The sequence below is a fragment of the Betta splendens genome, chromosome 17, assembly GCF_900634795.4.
Source record: "Betta splendens chromosome 17, fBetSpl5.4, whole genome shotgun sequence".
NCBI lineage: Eukaryota > Metazoa > Chordata > Actinopteri > Anabantiformes > Osphronemidae > Betta > Betta splendens.
Window position 1 is genome coordinate 4,607,220 of NC_040897.2, and position 18,000 is coordinate 4,625,219.

The following is an 18,000-nucleotide window of genomic DNA, read 5'->3' on the forward strand; positions in this document are numbered from 1 at the left end:
CCAGAGGGATAAACAGTCACAGAAGAGGTGCATGGATTAAACTAATATGCCCAGGACACATGATCATGAGATCTTCATCAAATATGCATATGCCCACACACACAGGAGTCTGTGTTTCCCTCTCGCATATACTGTATTTGCAACCTTGGTCTGAATTCATCATGTTACTGATATGTCCCCATGGACGTCAAGTGAACTCTTAAGAGCTACAGTATTTGTCCAGCGTCCTGCTCTTCCTGGCTCCGAGGCAGAGCTGCAAACCGGGGGGATGGGAGGTTTTGGGGGGTGAAGGAGGATGTGAAGGAGGCGAACTGAGAAGTGTGAAGGACCTCGGCTGCTGGAGCTCTAATTTGGCACTGGCCCACATAACGACCTCTCAGTCGTCACGAGGGTAATTTCTCGTTCTGCCTTTGCTCACCTGGTTATTTCACGACCTTATCGTATTGTACCAAAATAGACTGTGAGGGAGGAATCAAAATGCAATGAGGTGGTGCAGTTTGATTTAAGAAATGACACAAGTGCCTCCACCTTCAGTTGGCTGCTGGCATTCACTAATACAAAGCCCCTCCCTGTTCTATTTCATGCTTTACTCTATCTTCTGGATGTGTAACATTTAATTCTCCAGAATCACGTGAAAATAACTGTTCTTTAGCAAAGCGCCACACCTGATCAGAGCGTGGTGGGCTTGTGGTGGGACATCCACTTCATTTGTGCTTAAAGCTTAAGTGATTCTCTGTGATCAGGTCCAGGATCAAGTTCCTGTTGTCTTCGCACAAGGAATTTTCTGATTGTCTGGTAAATTTTACTTTTTCTTTAGTTCTTCTCTTTTTGTATATTTAGCTAAAACCTGAAGTTTGACTTGGCTGATATTCACCACACACGCACACGGCTCATTTCACATCATTTTCTGCCGAGGCTGCTCCAGCCTGCTTTCTCACCTGCTCTTTTCCGTGCTCTCCCCACAGGCCTTTTCTTTTCCTGCCATTATCATCCATCTCCTTTACCTTGGTTGTCCCAGTTGCCATCATCATCATCTCGTCCCTCTGCAGAGAGCAAACCTAAATCTGCCGTATTTGCACGGACGCGCTGAATAGGTGATAGAGATCTGTGCCCACAAACCAGGAAAGCATGTACATGTAGAGTACATGTGCTGAACTCCTCTAGTTGGGTCATGGCTGTTCCGAGGCATCACTGAACGATAGGCTCATTTTTGTTTGGAGCAATAGAATAAAACTGTCCTCTACTGATGTAAAAATTAGTCATTATCACAGTTTTTAACTCATGTATGTTTAGGCAGGAGAATATGGTGCAGAATACCCATATAATTAAAGGACAAGCAACTTGAACGCTCTAAGAGAGTTTGTTGCGAAATCCATCCTGATACAGCCTCAATTCACTGGAAGCTGGTGAACACGCTGCAACATGGCATGGAGACCAATTCTATTCATTCATTCCAATTCAGTTACACAATTTGTCAGTTCTGGTTTGAGGATCAGAGGATGTCATGAACTTCAGATCATGTTGTTCTGTTAACTTCCCTGGACCAGAACCTTGACCATTCAATGGGTCTGTTTCCAGCTGTGTGTGAAGCAACTGGGATGAAAATTATATCTCCAAATTTGATGCCCTGCAGACGCTCCTCTTCAATGCTCCTTTATTGGCGCCATAAAAAATAGACAGACACTAGGCATTCATTTTAGTTTAATGTAATAGTCACAGCTAGAAAAGCACCATTTCCCCTCAGCCAACGTCACATTACATTACTGAGCTGTGTCTCTTTTACCTGTACTGTAAATGTGACCATCTTCCAATTGCTGTGTGACTGTCACACACACACGACAAGCGATAGCGCTTCAGTCACACTGAGGGCTTTTGTTTCTGCTATGACTCGTTCACGTATAAAGTCTCACTGTATTCCCCCTGTGAAATGGGGCATCTGTGTTTAACCTACACTATAGTTACACTGGATATTTGTCCTATTGCCCATTTAAAGTTTCTCTAGCGAAATTGTGGCGTACACTCTAGTTATTTACTCTGAAACCTTGTGCTACCTTTGTGCCCAGACCTTTAAAAGTGTAACTCCTTTGGCACAAAGGCGAAAGCAAGAGAATGCTCATCTGATGGCAGCATTTATTTTCTATTCCTGTTCATTATAAGAAATTTTTATAAGTGATTTTATGTAATAAGTAAGACTCATCACAACAGAGAAATGTGAACTGCCAGACTGTACAATGCAAATAATAACTAGAACATTATGTATGTTGTTGTTACCTATAGTACATCAGTAAAGCCCTGAGAAAGGTACTTTATTGACCTTGTTGACATGTGGATCTCATTGCTACAGAAACAAAAAAAAATTTGTTTATTAATGACTTAATAAACAAACAATATTTTCACTTGGGTAAACCCAAATAAATTATTCATAATTTCTATATTAATTATTGACTCAGACTAGGGCCCTCTGTTAGGACCCGCTGATGGCTGACAAGTGTCACATACAGTATGTGAGCATTATGTAATTCCCATCACATTTGCTTCCAACTTAAACTGGGACAGAAAGAGGAGAAACATTCATACTGAATGTTCAACTTGTGTGTTGTTATGTGTGTTTGTTCATGCTGTATTTTCAAAGAGGAGATTGCAATGCAGGCATCAACCATCTAACAGGATGAAAACATCAGTCCATTTATCTCTTCTCACAGGACAAAACTTTCAGAGTCAGTTCAGAAAGATCTGATTTACCATTAACGCAAACCATGTCACGTTGTGATGCCTTCATGATGGGTCCAGGAGCACATAGGTGCCACATAGTACAAACCACTTACTCTGACTCCTCTAATGCAAAGTCATGAAAAAAAAAAAAGCCATGTTTTCCTGTTCACTGCTTCACAGTGCTCATACAGTACACCAAGCTTTTACTTGAGTAGAGCTGCGTTCTCTGCTTTTACTTTAGGAAGAAAATTGTCACAAAACACGTCCTCAACACTTCAGGCAGTAGTATACTAATGGTTTATTAAACTCATTACATGTACTCTTTAAAGAAACTTGTCAAATCTAACAACTGTGCGATCTCACAGATTTGACTGAATTCAACATAATTCTAATCAGCTGCAGTGCAACATGTGAAACAACTATAGTAGATGGACCTTCAAACAGGAGCTGTGTGGAGCAGGACACCAGTGTGGGTCTAGTGACAAACATCTTGCTATTTGGTTGGGATTCATCAGCCCTGACTACATGACTTTGGCCAACTTGATGGTCAGCTGTCAAAGTGAATAACATAATTATCAGCTTCTATTCATAGCATCTTTTGTTCGTGTATTTGTGGGGAGGGAGGCACTGCTTTGTCTGGACGGCGCCAATGTCTCACTGTTTGTTCCCATCCTGTGTTGTCCGTCTGCGCTGACCCACTAAGCTGTGACCTAATTGGAGAATCTGAATGTGAGGCAGCCTCTGCAGCCATCTGCCTGCTGGAGGGAGCAGCGCTCCGTTCCTGGCTGTGACACAGAAACACACACACGCGCGTAATCACTCAGCAGAGCAACTTGCTCTTGCTCCTCCCGTCTATCTCTCCCATTAGAATATAATCCTATCATACCTATGGATATTGTTCCTAAGTCTTTCTAAATACGAGCTATATGCTGTTGGAAGGGTTAACGTCAACTTTGCACCACATGCCAACATTTTCTCTTTTATTGGTGTCAGATTTTGGGCCGCTGCCTCTAACATTTCTGTTTCCATCTCGCTTTGATCCAATCTGGCCCGGTAAGATTTGGATCAAGTCCTTGAGCTTAAGTGGTTTTCAGTGTTTCACTTCTGAATGCCAGGAAGGAGGAGGTCCCATGTGTAGCATGTGTAAAGCATGAAAAAGCAAAGATTGCCTTCAGTGCCTTGCACGTTCAGGACACTCATTTCTTATAGTATGTCTGTTCCTGGTGGTTTATGAAAGTTAATTTGTATTGTACACATTTGTAGCACCCCAGATACAGCAAGAAACATTTTATAATGCATTAGAAATGCCTATGACAGAAAGGACTGTGAAGGGAACACAGGACTCTGCCCTAAACTGGGCTTTGCCAGTTTGAACATCAGCTCATGATGGAAGTTCCATCGTGAAGCCCAGTTGAGATTCAGTCCTGTACTTGCTCGGCTCCCTGGTGGAACTTGTGATGGTACAGAAATGGTTTCGCTGCAGTAATTAATAAATACAAACTTTTGCAGCTGTCAGCAATGTTGGACTTAATATTCTCCATTCAAGTCAGATCATGTCGCGCGATAAGAACATTCAAAATCTTTTGTAATGTTGTAGAAAATGTTTAGAGTGTTCCACTTTATTAAATTGCCTTTTCGTCCTCTATACGAAATTAAATGTCCATGTAGATAATTAATTTGCTTTTAATGTTCCCCCGACGCCATAAAGTGAACCCATACTGGGCAAATCAATTATACCCATGCTGGATGTGTTTCAAGGCATACAGAGGCAACGCCTCCTGGTGGGGTCTGTGAGCGTATGCAGATCCATGTTCAGGCAGTTCCAGGACAAGCTGAGGGATGAGCCAGCACCAGTCTGCAAAAACAACCCTGATGATCATTAGAGTCTTATAATAGAGTCTGTTTAGCTAAGGATGGGAATCACAGGTGCAGCATTTTTAGAGCTTCAAGAAACTGGATGTCATTTGAATGTGGAATGTTTTTGTTGCCACACAGATGAGTTTCAGCATAGATAAAGCTTTGCCCAGTTAAAAGTGAAGCTCTGTTGCTACTTGTGCCAGGGAGTTGGACAGAACCAACCAGTTTTTGGCTGTAACATCAGAGTATGAATAAAATATCCCCTCCTTCAAGAAAGTGGACACAAAGTGTTCAGTTCTTCCAGTGAGCTTCCTGTGGATTCCCAGCTCTGATTCCACTAAAAGTCTCTTCTCCGGTTTCACACGCAGGAGGATCACAGTGAATATGTTAGGATCCAAATGCGAGACATCCTTGATGTCAAAAACACAGACATGCTATATGTAAAGGCTGCTGTGAACTCATCACTTGGGATATAATTCACTTCCTCTCTGTGATTGGTCAAAGATGTCTGACGCCACAGAAAACCTCGGTCTTTAATGCACCAGGAGGCAAGAGGCGAAATCCAAAGCCGCCACCAGAAGCAATCTACAAGTCAATTCCACGTTGCTTTTACAGTGCAGGCTTCTCTCTCAGGTGCTGAGAGTGTTGTTATTCTAGGTGACAATGAATTTGCCACCTAGCGCTCTATCGCAGCGAGCGACACACGCATGCGCCTGCATCTATCTTCCATTCACTTCCTCTGCCCCTGAATCCCCCCAAGGGACCAACGGAGCATCGCCTTCAATTTGATTCTTTATTCCTTCCTCTTACGAGTTGTTTGTCTGCTGATTCTTATTCCCCCAACACTCCACAGGTTTACTTCACTCTTCCTCATTCAATAAAAGTTAGAATTGTTGCTGCTTTTCTCCTGCACATGTTGCAGCCACCTCATTGCAGCATCTGGGGAGGTGGAGCAGGTGGAGCAGAGGAAGGGGGGGCAGTGAGCGTGGAGGATTCTTGCTGAGAGAGGCCCGTTGACGGGGGACAGAAAGGCGTAGAGCGCTACGGGCCTCGGGAGGCCAGTGATGTACGGGACTAATGCAGCAGGCACTGATCCTGCCATCAATCATGTTTAGCAGCCAGCAACTGGGCTGGAAGAACACCTGAAACAACTCGAATGGCAAAACAGTGTGGGTAAAGGTGCTGCTCCTGGGTCCTTTCCTCTCCTGGGTCCTTTCCTCTCCTGGGTGTGTGTGTGTGTGTGTGTGTGTGTGTGTGCAGACGTAAGTGTGTGACTGTTTACTTCTATATGATACTGTATCTGCGTCCCAAAGCATGTGTGAGAAGGGAGGTTGTGTTGTGTTTAGGTGATTAGCTTGAGGAGGCACTTACTGAATTCATCACAAGTGATGAATTCAGAGGAGACTTGACCCTCCAAAACTTGCTGACCTGTTTTCATGTGACTCTCATCATGAGCAGACGATCTCGTCTCGATGGCTGCACTTTCTCGCCCTCTGGCAGAGTGGGAATGAGATGATAGAAAGTCAGAACACATGATCAGGTTCTGTCTGGAATAAAGTACAAGTATGAGGTGAGGTTAAAAGTTAATATTGCATCTGGATGTATGTGCACATATATAAGCTATAACGCTCATATGCAAGTAAGACGTCCCCACAGCGTCCTTCTTGTTTCCTGGTAACAGAAATATGCCAAACATGTCACAACCACATCTTTTTGATCCCAGATTTTCCATCAGCACGGGAAAAAAGTGGATTTGCATAATAGGGAACCTTTGTAATAAGAGCAAAGCCAGGAGAAGTGAGGCACCCAAAACTTCCACATCTCTTTCTCTTTGTGACATTTCTGCCTTTCAGTATTTTGAATCTTGATTCAGCCAACGTACTGTATGAACTTGATATTGGTTATTTCTATGAAAGTTGAGGCACAAAGCAAAAGTTTCCAGTAATTCACAGGTTCCCAGAAAGCTGCTTCTAATCCTTCTTTCCCAGATGAGCTTGGAGCGCTGTAATGTTGACAGAAACGCAATAGATGTTGTGCAGGCAGCTGAAGACAGTTATTTGTGGCAGCTTAGAGTAGCTGGCTGCATTTACATGACAGCTTCCTCTTTTAAGGTTGAGCGCACCACTAAGTAACTATGTACAGTAACCAGAGGTTACTGTACATAGTTACATAGTTGACAGCCGAGCTGTCAACCTCACCTGCTGAGACAAGAGTAGGAGAGAGGGGACTCAAATGCACCACAGCAGCACGTCAGTCGACCTGCTTATCTATCGGGAGCCACAATTCTTCCTGAACGGGAATCAGACGTGTTTTAGTCCTGCTGCACCCATTAGCCTCCTCTAGCTGCCTCTGTCTTCTCCAACTCTCCTCATTCCTTCTCTGTCCTCCCTCCAACCTATGGCTCACCCACATAGCCCTGTGTCTGTCGCAGTGCCACCAACAATCTCACAGTCTAAAGGCCACTTTGTGGAGCTGCGGCGGACGGGCAGGCAGCAACTGGGGAAGGTAAACCTCTGGCAGCCACCCGCTGCAGCCATGTAATTTAATTAGCAGATTATACAAATTCATTAAAACAGTGTGCTGCTAATGGGCAAAATTATGTTTTGACTTGATGATTGATAATTAAACACATAACTGCCTGTGAACAGCAAAGGGCTCCTATAGATGCACAGGCAGATGTTTGGTGCTGTAGCTAATGACTTTACAGTTCTTGTCACAGCTGTTTGTGACCTCACACAGGCCTGCTGGCCTTAATCTGTGCACAGATCGTCTTCTAGAGGTCACCAGGTCGGAGTCCAAGGATACACATAACATTTAAACATATGCGCCTACTCTAATGTAAATGTCAATGAGAGTGTATAGAATCAAAGTGCATTAGAATATTATTCTAAAACATTTTGATGGATCCAGACTTCTTTCTTTAACTAAATGCAGCCACACTGCTGATTGCATGACATCACGTAATTTGAGTTGAGCACGCATGGTGTTGCTTCCCCTCTGGCTGCAGGAATTGTATCAGTGCTGAGGCCTGAAAGAGATTTTTTTTTAAGCGGAACATGAAGACATGAAGGGAAATATCTAGGTTACTACTGTAGGTAAATTAACTGGACATTTGAATTAAGCGTGGGACAGATGTGCAGTGTATATGTATCAATCAAACCCTCCTGCTTAGTTTTATCATCCTTCCATACAGTATTTTAAGGATCTATTTCAAATTGGCTACATTTGCCCTTCTCAAATTCAGATTCTCTGCCTTCGCAGATCTCACGCCATTTACAGACGCCCTCCGTCCAATCTGACGGAACTGGAGCTGGAGAAGAATGGACCTAATTTTCACTCTTGATGTGAAAAGCTGGTAGAGACACAGCCCAAAAGGTGGCTCTACAAAGCATTGAATCAGGGGAGCTGAGTATGAAATATTTATTCATAGAAATGTATTCATAGAAACCTTCCTTCCACTTTACAGATATGTGCCTACTTTCTGTTGGTTGCATTTGTGGTTGTAATGGGACAAAGTGTGGAGAAGTACAAGCGTTATGAATAGTGTTGCAAGGCTGATGGAGCTGGGCCTAAATGCTGTGTTTTCACTGCCAACATACTGTAAATTACTGTTTGTGAATGAACTGAAAAATTGTGCAATAAACAATTCAGTTAAAAAGGAAAAGAGTCTGAAAGGGAACCAGCCTCATTCAAACGTCTGAAACAAAGTGAGTCTTTGTTTCCGGTACGAGAGAGCTGCCTAACTAGTTAACTTTGCCTTTGAACTTTTGAACACTGAGATTTTACAACTGAAAACACAAACTTTCCTGCAATGTTCGACAGCATGCAACACATTTACTCCTTTAACTCTCTCCCAAGTGCATTATTTAAAATATATTGGGGCAACAGTCAGCTGTCAACTATTCTTCTTGAAAAACAACAACACTAAAAATTGGATAAGATGGATGTTAGGAGACTTCCCCCCTCCCCCACCAGGTCTTTCTATCGCAGCTGAGAGGTTTATAACAAGTCCTGTCTGAAACCTGCAGGACATCTGACATGAAGCTGTCATACGAAGCCCCACAATGCAGGCAGAACCCAAATATGGGCTTAACTCTCCCCGGTATCCATCACTCAGAGCATCTTCAAGGCTCTACTTGTTGTCAGAACCTTAATCATCCCCTGCCTTGACCACTGCAACATGAGCTGTAGCTGGGCTGCTGGAATATTCCTTTAAACCCAGACCCCATGAATGATTTCTCCCAATTCTTGCGTCCCTTGACGGTTTCCTCCTTGAACAGGGCTAACGATAAGATCCGAAACCTAGACCCATCCTGACCCGTCCTGCGCTTCAAATTCTGCAAAAACCGGCTTGGATCCCCTTTGTGAGTTGACCCGGTCACCACAACTTCCCGGCTCTCCCTCTCAGTGTGTGACCTGAGAGCTGCATGTACCCACTGTACCTCACTTAAACTCGCCTGGTGTGCTTGCAGGTCAGCACACGCTGCCCTTCACGAACCCCTCTTGTCTTGTCTCGGTAGGGATGAACTGTTACAGATGAACTGAACAGAGTAAGGACCTGGACATGTGAACATTAAAATGATGAACCATAAAATTTAGAACTCTCAAAATCAACACCTTCAAAAAGGCTGGATTTTCACATAACAGATGTGTGGCTCTCAACCTCAGACCTCTTGTGGTATTATTTTGGTGCACATGGTCGTAGTAGAAATAAACTAAAGCCTGACTGGTGGTAGAATCTCTAGAAGCCCCTGAGGTGGTCATTGGAAACATGCTTCCTTCCCTCACCATGACGGTAAACGTTCCCACAGATAAAGACATTTTGTGTTCCAGTGCCTAAACTTTCTATTTCCAAGCAGGTGTCTTCCATTCTGGTACTAAAGTACTGTAATTCAATGTTGGAGCACAGCGATCAGATGATCTGTCTGAGTCACTGACAGCACTTGAGAGGAGACGCCGTTGCCTCTGTCGCTGCGTAGCCTTGGGACGTCCAATTAAGGCAGCGAAGGCTGTAAAGACTTCCTCTCCTGACGTTTCTTGTCCAACGCTTTCTGTCCCACCCGTCTATCCTACCGTCTAGGAGAAAGTCAGCGCTGTCCGTGAATTACCACGGCAGCTGTTTTCCCAGTTTTCCTGTGTTCCGCTTAGTGCAGCATCACATCGTCCATGAGCTGCTGTTGTTTTGATGTTTATCACTGAGCAAAAGGCTGCAATGGAGTTTTCTGCCAAAGCGCACCTCGCATAAATATTCATTAGGCAGCTTTGGGGATCGCTGTTTAGCACATGAAGCCAGTAAATTAGCAGGCGATAGCTCCAGCCGGTGTTTGATTGCAATCATTCGGCTCTTACTCTTCATTTTCTCAATTTGCCTGTGATCTCTGCCGCCTTGTTTTTTAAACCCAGCCGAGATTGGAGTCTATCAGCCGCCCTTTAACCAGCGCTGACGACGAGAACAGGATAAACGATGGGAACAGATCCAGACGAGAAGTATGTCTGAACCCCCAAAAGACTGGCAACCTTCTCTAGCAAAAAATGAACCGGTTGGCCAGTTTAAACACAGGGATGACACTAAACAATGCTCAGCTTGTACATAATGGCTGGTTGGGAGGTGGGGGGGGCCTAAGTCATGGGACTGACTATTTAAATAGTGGTGAGTGACGCAGCAGAGAAGCAAATTGAGAACTGACTATTATAGGGAGAGAGGGTGTTTGGCAGCATGTAAGAATGAATGCGAACGCTGCTGTTTAGCCTTTTGCTGCCCGTAGAATCAGATTTGAATTTCATGCCTGTTATGAACAAAAATCCTTCCGTTCCTGTTTTTTATGCTCCTGCTCATGTCTACGTCTTTTCTCCAGGTCAGTGGGATTAACACGTCGGTGAGCAGGAAGCGCGAGCAGCGCGTCCTGTACATGGTGGTGATCATGGTCATCTGCTACCTGCTGTGCTGGCTGCCATACGGGATCATGGCCCTGCTGGCCACCTTTGGGCCGCCGGGCCTGGTCACGCCCGAAGCCAGCATCATCCCGTCGGTGCTGGCCAAGACCAGCACGGTCATCAACCCGGTCATTTACGTCTTCATGAATAAGCAGGTGAGACGGGGGGTCTGCTGGGGGTCAGGGCCTGTCCTGAGGCAGCAGGCAAAGGGCGTCTCCGACTGAGTGTTGTCATCTCGGCTGTTTTCAGTTTCAGGTTGTGTGACAAAATGAAATGAGTTTGAATTTTGAACAGCCTGGTACCTCAGTTGGTAGAGTGTCAGCCTTGAAAGGCAAAAGGTCTGCGGTTCGATCCCCAGCCTCAGCATCAGATTTGTCCTTGAGCAAAACACTTCCCACTAGCTCCCCGAGCACCTCTCATGTGGCAGCTCACTGCTCCCCCAAGGGGGATAGGTCAAAATGCAGAGGACAAATTTTTGTGGGACTTTTATTATTTATTTTATTATTATTTTACATTCTTATCAGATGGCCTCCCACTCCATGTTGACGTGGACTAAGCAAAAGTCTTTGCTTTGGGGATGAAGAAGCTGCTCTTTCACATTTCACGCATGTATGTTTGAACAGATCACATTATTGTCTCTGACAGTCCAGTAAATCTGCTAATTGCATCAGAAGGGTCACAGGCTCCATATCTCAGTTGTCTAAGGACATAAACAACTCAATAAGTAGAGAGTAGAGAGAGGCGTCTGCCTTGATCCTCCTCTAGACTTCTGTGTCTGATTTGTCCATTTCTCAGGCAGTGTTAAACAAATCCCATTGATTATATAAGCAACTAATCCCGGCCTGTCGTGAGATTCTAACCAGTTGCTGGTGCTTGCTGTCTGCCAATCACTCATCAACTGAAGTGGTGATAATTAAACTCACAGTACAGTAGGTCTCAATTACCCTTGGCCTCTCTGCCCACGCCAGACAGTATGATGCGTCGTTTTGGGAGTTATTATCTTCTTCTGGCAGCTCCTATTTTGGGTCTGTTGTCATGAGTGTCCTGGAAGGACCATTATGTTTAATGTGCACCCTCTCTTTCATTTTCAGTTGTCTGCGTTGAGATTAATCAAAACGGGCAAAATGGTTGAGTGACTTAGAGTGACTACTGTTATTATCATTAGTATGAGCTTTGTGAATGAACTCAGATGAACTTGTTTTGACTATTTGGAGGCATTAACAATTAGTTGGTGTAGTATTGACTAGAGAGCCAGAGATAAGTCAAAAGGCAGCCAGGGTTTGGGTTGGGAATAGTATCGCTGGCTTTGATTGGATTTGAAAGGGGGGGTCACACAAATCCTTACCCAGCAAATAATTAACCCCAAGATCCACCGGGAAAGTTTAGATCTGGTTACTTTCCGGCAAAGGTCTTTGGAGAATTGAAACCTTTTGTGAAAGCTGGTTTGTGACTGTTTTATTCTATTACCATCTGGAGAATTTTAGGTGCTATAACTCATGTATTTATTCTAACTGACAAACGAGAAGCTTAAAGTAATTATGTGAATGTTTCAGACTTTATTGCTCATTTAAAGACTTATTATCATCTGCTACTAAGGCTGGATTACTAACCCGGCAAAGCAAACAACCCCCAGGAGGCTGAACAGCTACTCTCAGCTGGCAGTGATACAGTAAATCTGAGCTCTTGTTATTGGACATCTTCATTTCTTAGAGCCTGTAAACATCCTTTGACTTGAGCTATTTGCGGTAAAACAATTTGGTTTAAGGGTTGACAGCTCAAATCCATAAGGCTCTGCCCTGGGATTAGAGTTGTTGGGGATATGCGAGGAGCACAAATTATAATAATTGGATTTATAGCTCCTGAGTGGAGATACCACAAGATAAATTATGTTTATAATTTAGATTCACAAATCTTGGTTATTAGCTTAAATATATATAACTATATGACAAATGTCTATAGTTTGGCAAGTGAAACACTTACTATTATTGATTTAATAATTATTAATTGAATTAATAATTACTTAATTTACGGGGCACCACCCTGTTTCCAGGGACCAATAACCGATTTGGAATAGCCAATACAGTCTCATTTGTATTTAAGTTAGTTGAAGGGTGAACTCCGTACCATAGCCGACTCAATTCACTAGTGCTGCAAAACCATATACAAATAATCACAAACAACGACCAATTAAATTATGAACGCTTTATTAAACAGTTAATATTAACTCTAGTGTCAACACTATCTTGAATAACTCAGCAAATCACAACATCACAGCAAATCACATGTGTGTGAGAGAGAGAGAAAGAGGAGGAGGAAGGAGGAGCGCCCCCCTTTAGAGGCGTGGTGAGGTGGCACAGCTGTGCGCGTGTGCCGGTGAGCCCTTTGAATGGAGCGCGCGTGTCTGGCGCTCACAGGGAAAAAAGCGTGTAAAGGAGTGTGAAGTGGGACTAGCGTGGATAAGGCTTTTGGTCACACAAACACGTGGGGCTATATTCTGCGATATAGTCACGTGATTGCGGAAGCATGCGGTGGTTGAAACGTGCGCTTGGCGTGGTCGCAGAAGAGACAGAGCACCGCAACAGTAACACAATAAAGCACTTAAGCTAGCGAAATCACAGGTTACAACGCTTCAATGTGCATCTCTTAGATTCACGTAGATCGGTAACAGCGTTACAGTCACGTGATCGCGGAAATACACAGTGATCAGATCGCGTGTTCAGGAAAAGAAAACACAACAACAAAACAATTATTGATCCCCTAAAAGTTCTACTCTGCTCAGACCTAAGAATGCCTCTGCCTTACTGCTTAATCTGGTGAGAAGCTCCGGCGTTGTGTGCGTGCGTGCTTGCGCTGTTGCGGTCCAGTCCGGTCCAGGTGTGGTCGCGGTGATCGCGTCGTGATCAGCTGATGCGGCGGCGAGTGAGGCGGTTAAGCTGGCGGTTTCCTGCCGTGTGGCTGGAAGTAGATGGGTGATCAGGCCCGTTCTCTTTGACGACGTCTCCGTTAGTTCAGCTGCTGGCTGCGGTAGAGGCTCCAGGCGTGCCGGTGCAGAGGGAAGCTCCAGGTGGACGGAGAGAAGAAAGGTTGCGGTGGTCTCGTGTACGAGGAGAGAAGGGTCCGGGACGAAGTCGGAGAGAAGAAGGGAGAGAACAAGGGGAAACGGGACAGGGTCCGAAAGAACAAGGGACGAGTCTTCGGTCACGGCGACTTTTATAACCGTGTTTTTGGTCACGCCCGTCCTATTGTTTGGTCCAATCAGGATGGCTGACGTCCAAGTTTCTCCTCCGTTTGTCGCTTGTGTCAGCGGGAGTTGGATGTCAGCGGGGGAGCCAGGTATGGGTCCCCAGCCTGGCGCCTGGTTTTGGCACTGAGATTTGAAATCTCTTTGTTCTCACTCACTACTATCAGGATGAGGACTTTACATGCAAGCCGCCTGGGCCGTCTGAGCATGTGGGACCTTAATAATAATTCTGTTAATAACAGATTATACAGATGAGGTCCCCCAACATCCCCCCTTTTTGTTCTGAATGATGGCGTGTCAGCCGTCGCTTCGGAACAAGACGTTGAAAGGGTCCATGTGCTCTGACAGGTACCTTAAGGTCCTCAGTGTACTTGTCATCTCCTGTGGGCATTATCAATGTTCATTGACAGTCCATTTATTCCAAACAGTCCTTGTTTGTTAGAGTTGGAGGCAAGTCTGAGCATTTTAGAGGCATGTCTGAGCAGAGGCAAGAGCATGTCTGAGCAGAGGCAATAGCATGTCTGAGCAGAGGCAATAGCATGTCTGTCTACAATCCTAAACCATATAATTTCCTATGTATTTCTTAGGTGAAAGAAAACACGAGAAAAGAGAGGGATAGATGAGTGAAGAGAGGTGTGGTTAGAGTTTGCTGGTCAACTCGTGAAAGAGTTGTTAGCTGGCAAGGCGTTGCCAGGTTGGTGTCTTTATGAAGTGTACATGTTTGTGTCTGGTGTGGACTACAGTGTGTACATTCTCTCGTTGCATGAGATCTATAAAGACAAGGACCTGCTTCTAGGTTAATCTAACCACAATTGGTACTGCCAGGGTTGTGGTACCTGAAAGGGATGCATAACCGTGGTGGTAGTGAACACAAGGCTTTCCTTGATAAGGCTTTAACAGAAACTCAATAAGTTGCTACTGACTCTGACCGAGGAGCTAACTTGCAGATGAGATTTCATTAGCCTACCTAGCTACCTGTACCTGAATTATCTTCTCTGATTGTCCTGGAGGGTTTCAGGAGGCTGCAAAATCATTTAGGAGAAGAAATGAACTATGTGTTGGTTACACATTGTTTAGGCTCATCCAGAGATCCAGCTATTCCTACCAGGTTGCTGATACGATTTTTGGGACCTACAATGGATGCGGACTAGTTCTCTTTATACATATCACGTTGTGGCATGGACTAGTCTACCCTCGCCTTTGGGAGCTGGGACTGCTCCCCCCTTTTGGTATGTGGATGTGTTTGACGCAGGCTTGGTGCCTGGTCTAGGCCACCTATGTCTTTCATACCTAGTGTAATAGGGAAAGACGCCTGGTCTAATCCACTAGTGGGGAGTCAGTGTCTGGCTTCTGTTGAGAGGTCTGAAGGAGCAGCCGAACTGTTAGGCCTGTCAAGTTCTTTTAGGGCTTCCTCCACGCATCTCCGTACCAGACTTACAATGTCCACCTCTGAGTCTTCCCGTGACAGGTGAACTGGACTGTGGTCCCTGTACCTACGGTTCAAGTTCTGTCTGAACCGACCTCTTCCCCTTCGTGGGTGGGAACGAGGTTCTTTTGGCCTTGAATTACAGTGTTGAAGAGACTCATCTTCCCGGTTGACTGTGTCAACCTGCTGGCGACGTGACCTGCGTTTTTAAGTCTTCCTTTGACCTCGTCTGCTTCTCTTAGCACGAGGCATTTCGTGGCCTTCAAGTGTTAAGTCAGACTTTTGATGGGTCTGGATGCTAAAAACTCTGGCGCCTGCTACAGGTCTCCTAATGGGGCGTACACGCGTTTCCCATACCAGCTGGGCAAATCTCACAACTCCCTGCATTGTGCGCCTGCCTGTCTTACAGTGCATGGCGACATCAAATTGGATGCTGTCATGGCGATTATGCAGGAATAAGGACTGGAACGTACTGTCTTCTTCTAGACCTGGTGTATTCCGTCCTTGGAAGTAGGTCTTTCTGAGGCGCCTGTAATATTCTTTAGGAGGTTCATTTCTTTTGTGTAAGACATTGAACGCTTCAAAGATAGTTGCTGCCGGATCAGAATATGTGGCATATTCTTCTCTTGAAGCTCGACAGAGTAAAGAGTAATGATCCCGAATGGCAGGCTCGAGTGTTTCCATGAAGACATGGACACTCCTGGGTGAGGTCTTCCAGATTAGCTTTAGTTTCTCGCGAGCTGTTGCATGAGGGAGGTCCAATAAGCAACGATCGACTTCCTGCAAGTAGTCGTCTATGGTAGAATCATGGCTACTGGGGTCAAAGCACTCAATGTCCTTGGCTAGGGATTCAAGCTGGCGTAGGCGCAAACCTAAGTTTGGGGAAGGATAAGCACTATCAGAGTCACTTGAGCTTGTGTCGTTCCACTGGTCGCTGTAACGTGGGTGAACCCGACGCTGCTTCCTGCGTTTGAGACGAGGTGCTTTCTCCTCCAACAGGGGGCTTAACCTACCACTGTCACTCTGGTTCTCAGGTGGGTTTTCCCTCCTCAGAGTGGGGGCATTCCTGTCCTCAGTGCATGGGGGGGAGTAAAACAAGTTTGCTCTGGATGCTTTCCTGTGCACTGGAGTGCTAGTGTGCCTGTACTCAGCCACTGTAGTGGTCTGAAAACCTTTGCCTTTGGCTATCTCACTGGTAACACAAGTAGCTGTACTGAGCTGGTGCTCGTAAGGAGGTGGCTGGGGGGTCTCTAGCCTCTGGGCGAGAGCCACTGCGCCTGCTTGGGGCATCTGCAGCTTTGCATGTGATCGGTTTGTTTGGCTGTCAAGAGGCGGGGGCTGCTCAGCCTCCCTGGGAGCTGGCCTACTCTCACCATCTACGCCTGACTTGGTCAGCTCTGGCTCTCCTAATTAAATAAATTTAATTTTTAGTTTAAATGTATGTTTGGCACAAGGAAAAAGAAAACTTAAACCGATATTTTCATTTTGAAAGCATCGTACTCTCAATGATCATTTACTGTACAGTATGATTATATCAAACACAGGGTCACCACCCCTCAGTGGTTGTGATGCATACAGTCCCTGTCAACACATCGTACTTCCGAAACATTCTATATGACACGAATGCAGCATCAGCACACCTAAACAGTCTGCCAGCCACTTTCTGCTGTAGCACTTATGAAACTGATAATGAGTAATTGGATCTGGAGCGTGACATGTGGAGCCGGGCCGCCTCTCGGCTCTGCTGCCGAGTGAAGGACGGAGACGAACATAAAAAACTAAGAACACAAACTAGTAAATGCAATCACTAAAAAGTACAGTACTTGCTTTTTCTATGTACAGTATTGGCTGACACAACATTTCCAGTTATATTTTATGATATTGTATATTATTGTATTGGAGACATTTTTCCTCGTTGACCCTTATCGTCAGGAAAAAGTAATGTTTAATACTTAGCTTTCTTATCATGTCCTATCCTCTATTAAAAGTTTGGACTTTGCTCCTTCCTGAAACAGTTCATCACAAAGTGCAATAGATAACTTGCATTCTTCTTACTGTACCTTCCACTGTGGCAGACAAAGGTTTTTATTATCATCTCAGCCTGGTTAGTTACGTGAAATACAAAAGGTTTTAGGAACGCTATCTTTCAGATAACAGTAAATCTGAGCGTAGTTCAGACAAGTGGAATAATTTGCTCAACTATAATGTAAATAAAATCCTGTCCAGATGTTGTCACATCATCTGAGGAGAAGGAGAGCGTCCGTCCTGTCGACCTCAAGGCATCATCGGGACACTGAGGCAGACGGTGAAAAGTCACAGGGGCGCCAGATGTCCTGTATGTCATTTTCAGTCTTCAATTCCTCCCAGCCCGTTACTATGGAAACTGTGAGTTGAGGCGAGTTGAAGACTAAAAATGCTGTACAGAAACAAGGAGCAGCTGCAGTGTTCACATCCCATCAGCAATCAGCGGCACTTACACTCGCAAGGGTGCAAGGGTGGATGTCAAGAGCCTGTGCCATGCAAACAAAGGAATTATGGGTACTGTATCTTTATGTTATGAGTATTCTGTACAGCATGTGATCTGAGCTTTACTGCAGTAACTACTGAGACATTACACATCACCAATGAAATGAAATGCTTTTGCTCCATAAACCCCTTGTCTGGTTCAGCAGCTCCAGCTCACCGCGTCTTCACAGCAAACACTCACCTCAGGGTTAGTACATAAACTCTCTAACATTTTGGATGGATCCTGAAGTTAATGGAGCAGAGTCTGTCAGAGGATTCAGCTGCAGCTGCAGCACCAGGCGCTTCTTGGTTCCCCTTCAACAAA

At 44.9% G+C, this 18,000-nt stretch overlaps 1 protein-coding gene across 1 annotated transcript in view; it reads left to right on the top strand.

The window, feature by feature from the left end:
- Window positions 1–18,000, top strand: part of LOC114844870 (vertebrate ancient opsin-like) — a 37,988-nt gene that overhangs the window by 13,711 nt on the left and 6,277 nt on the right. Inside the window, exon 3 of the mRNA XM_029132532.3 lies at window positions 10,425–10,658. Coding sequence (XP_028988365.1) covers window positions 10,425–10,658 — 234 coding nt within the window. The remainder of the gene's footprint in view (window positions 1–10,424; window positions 10,659–18,000) is intronic.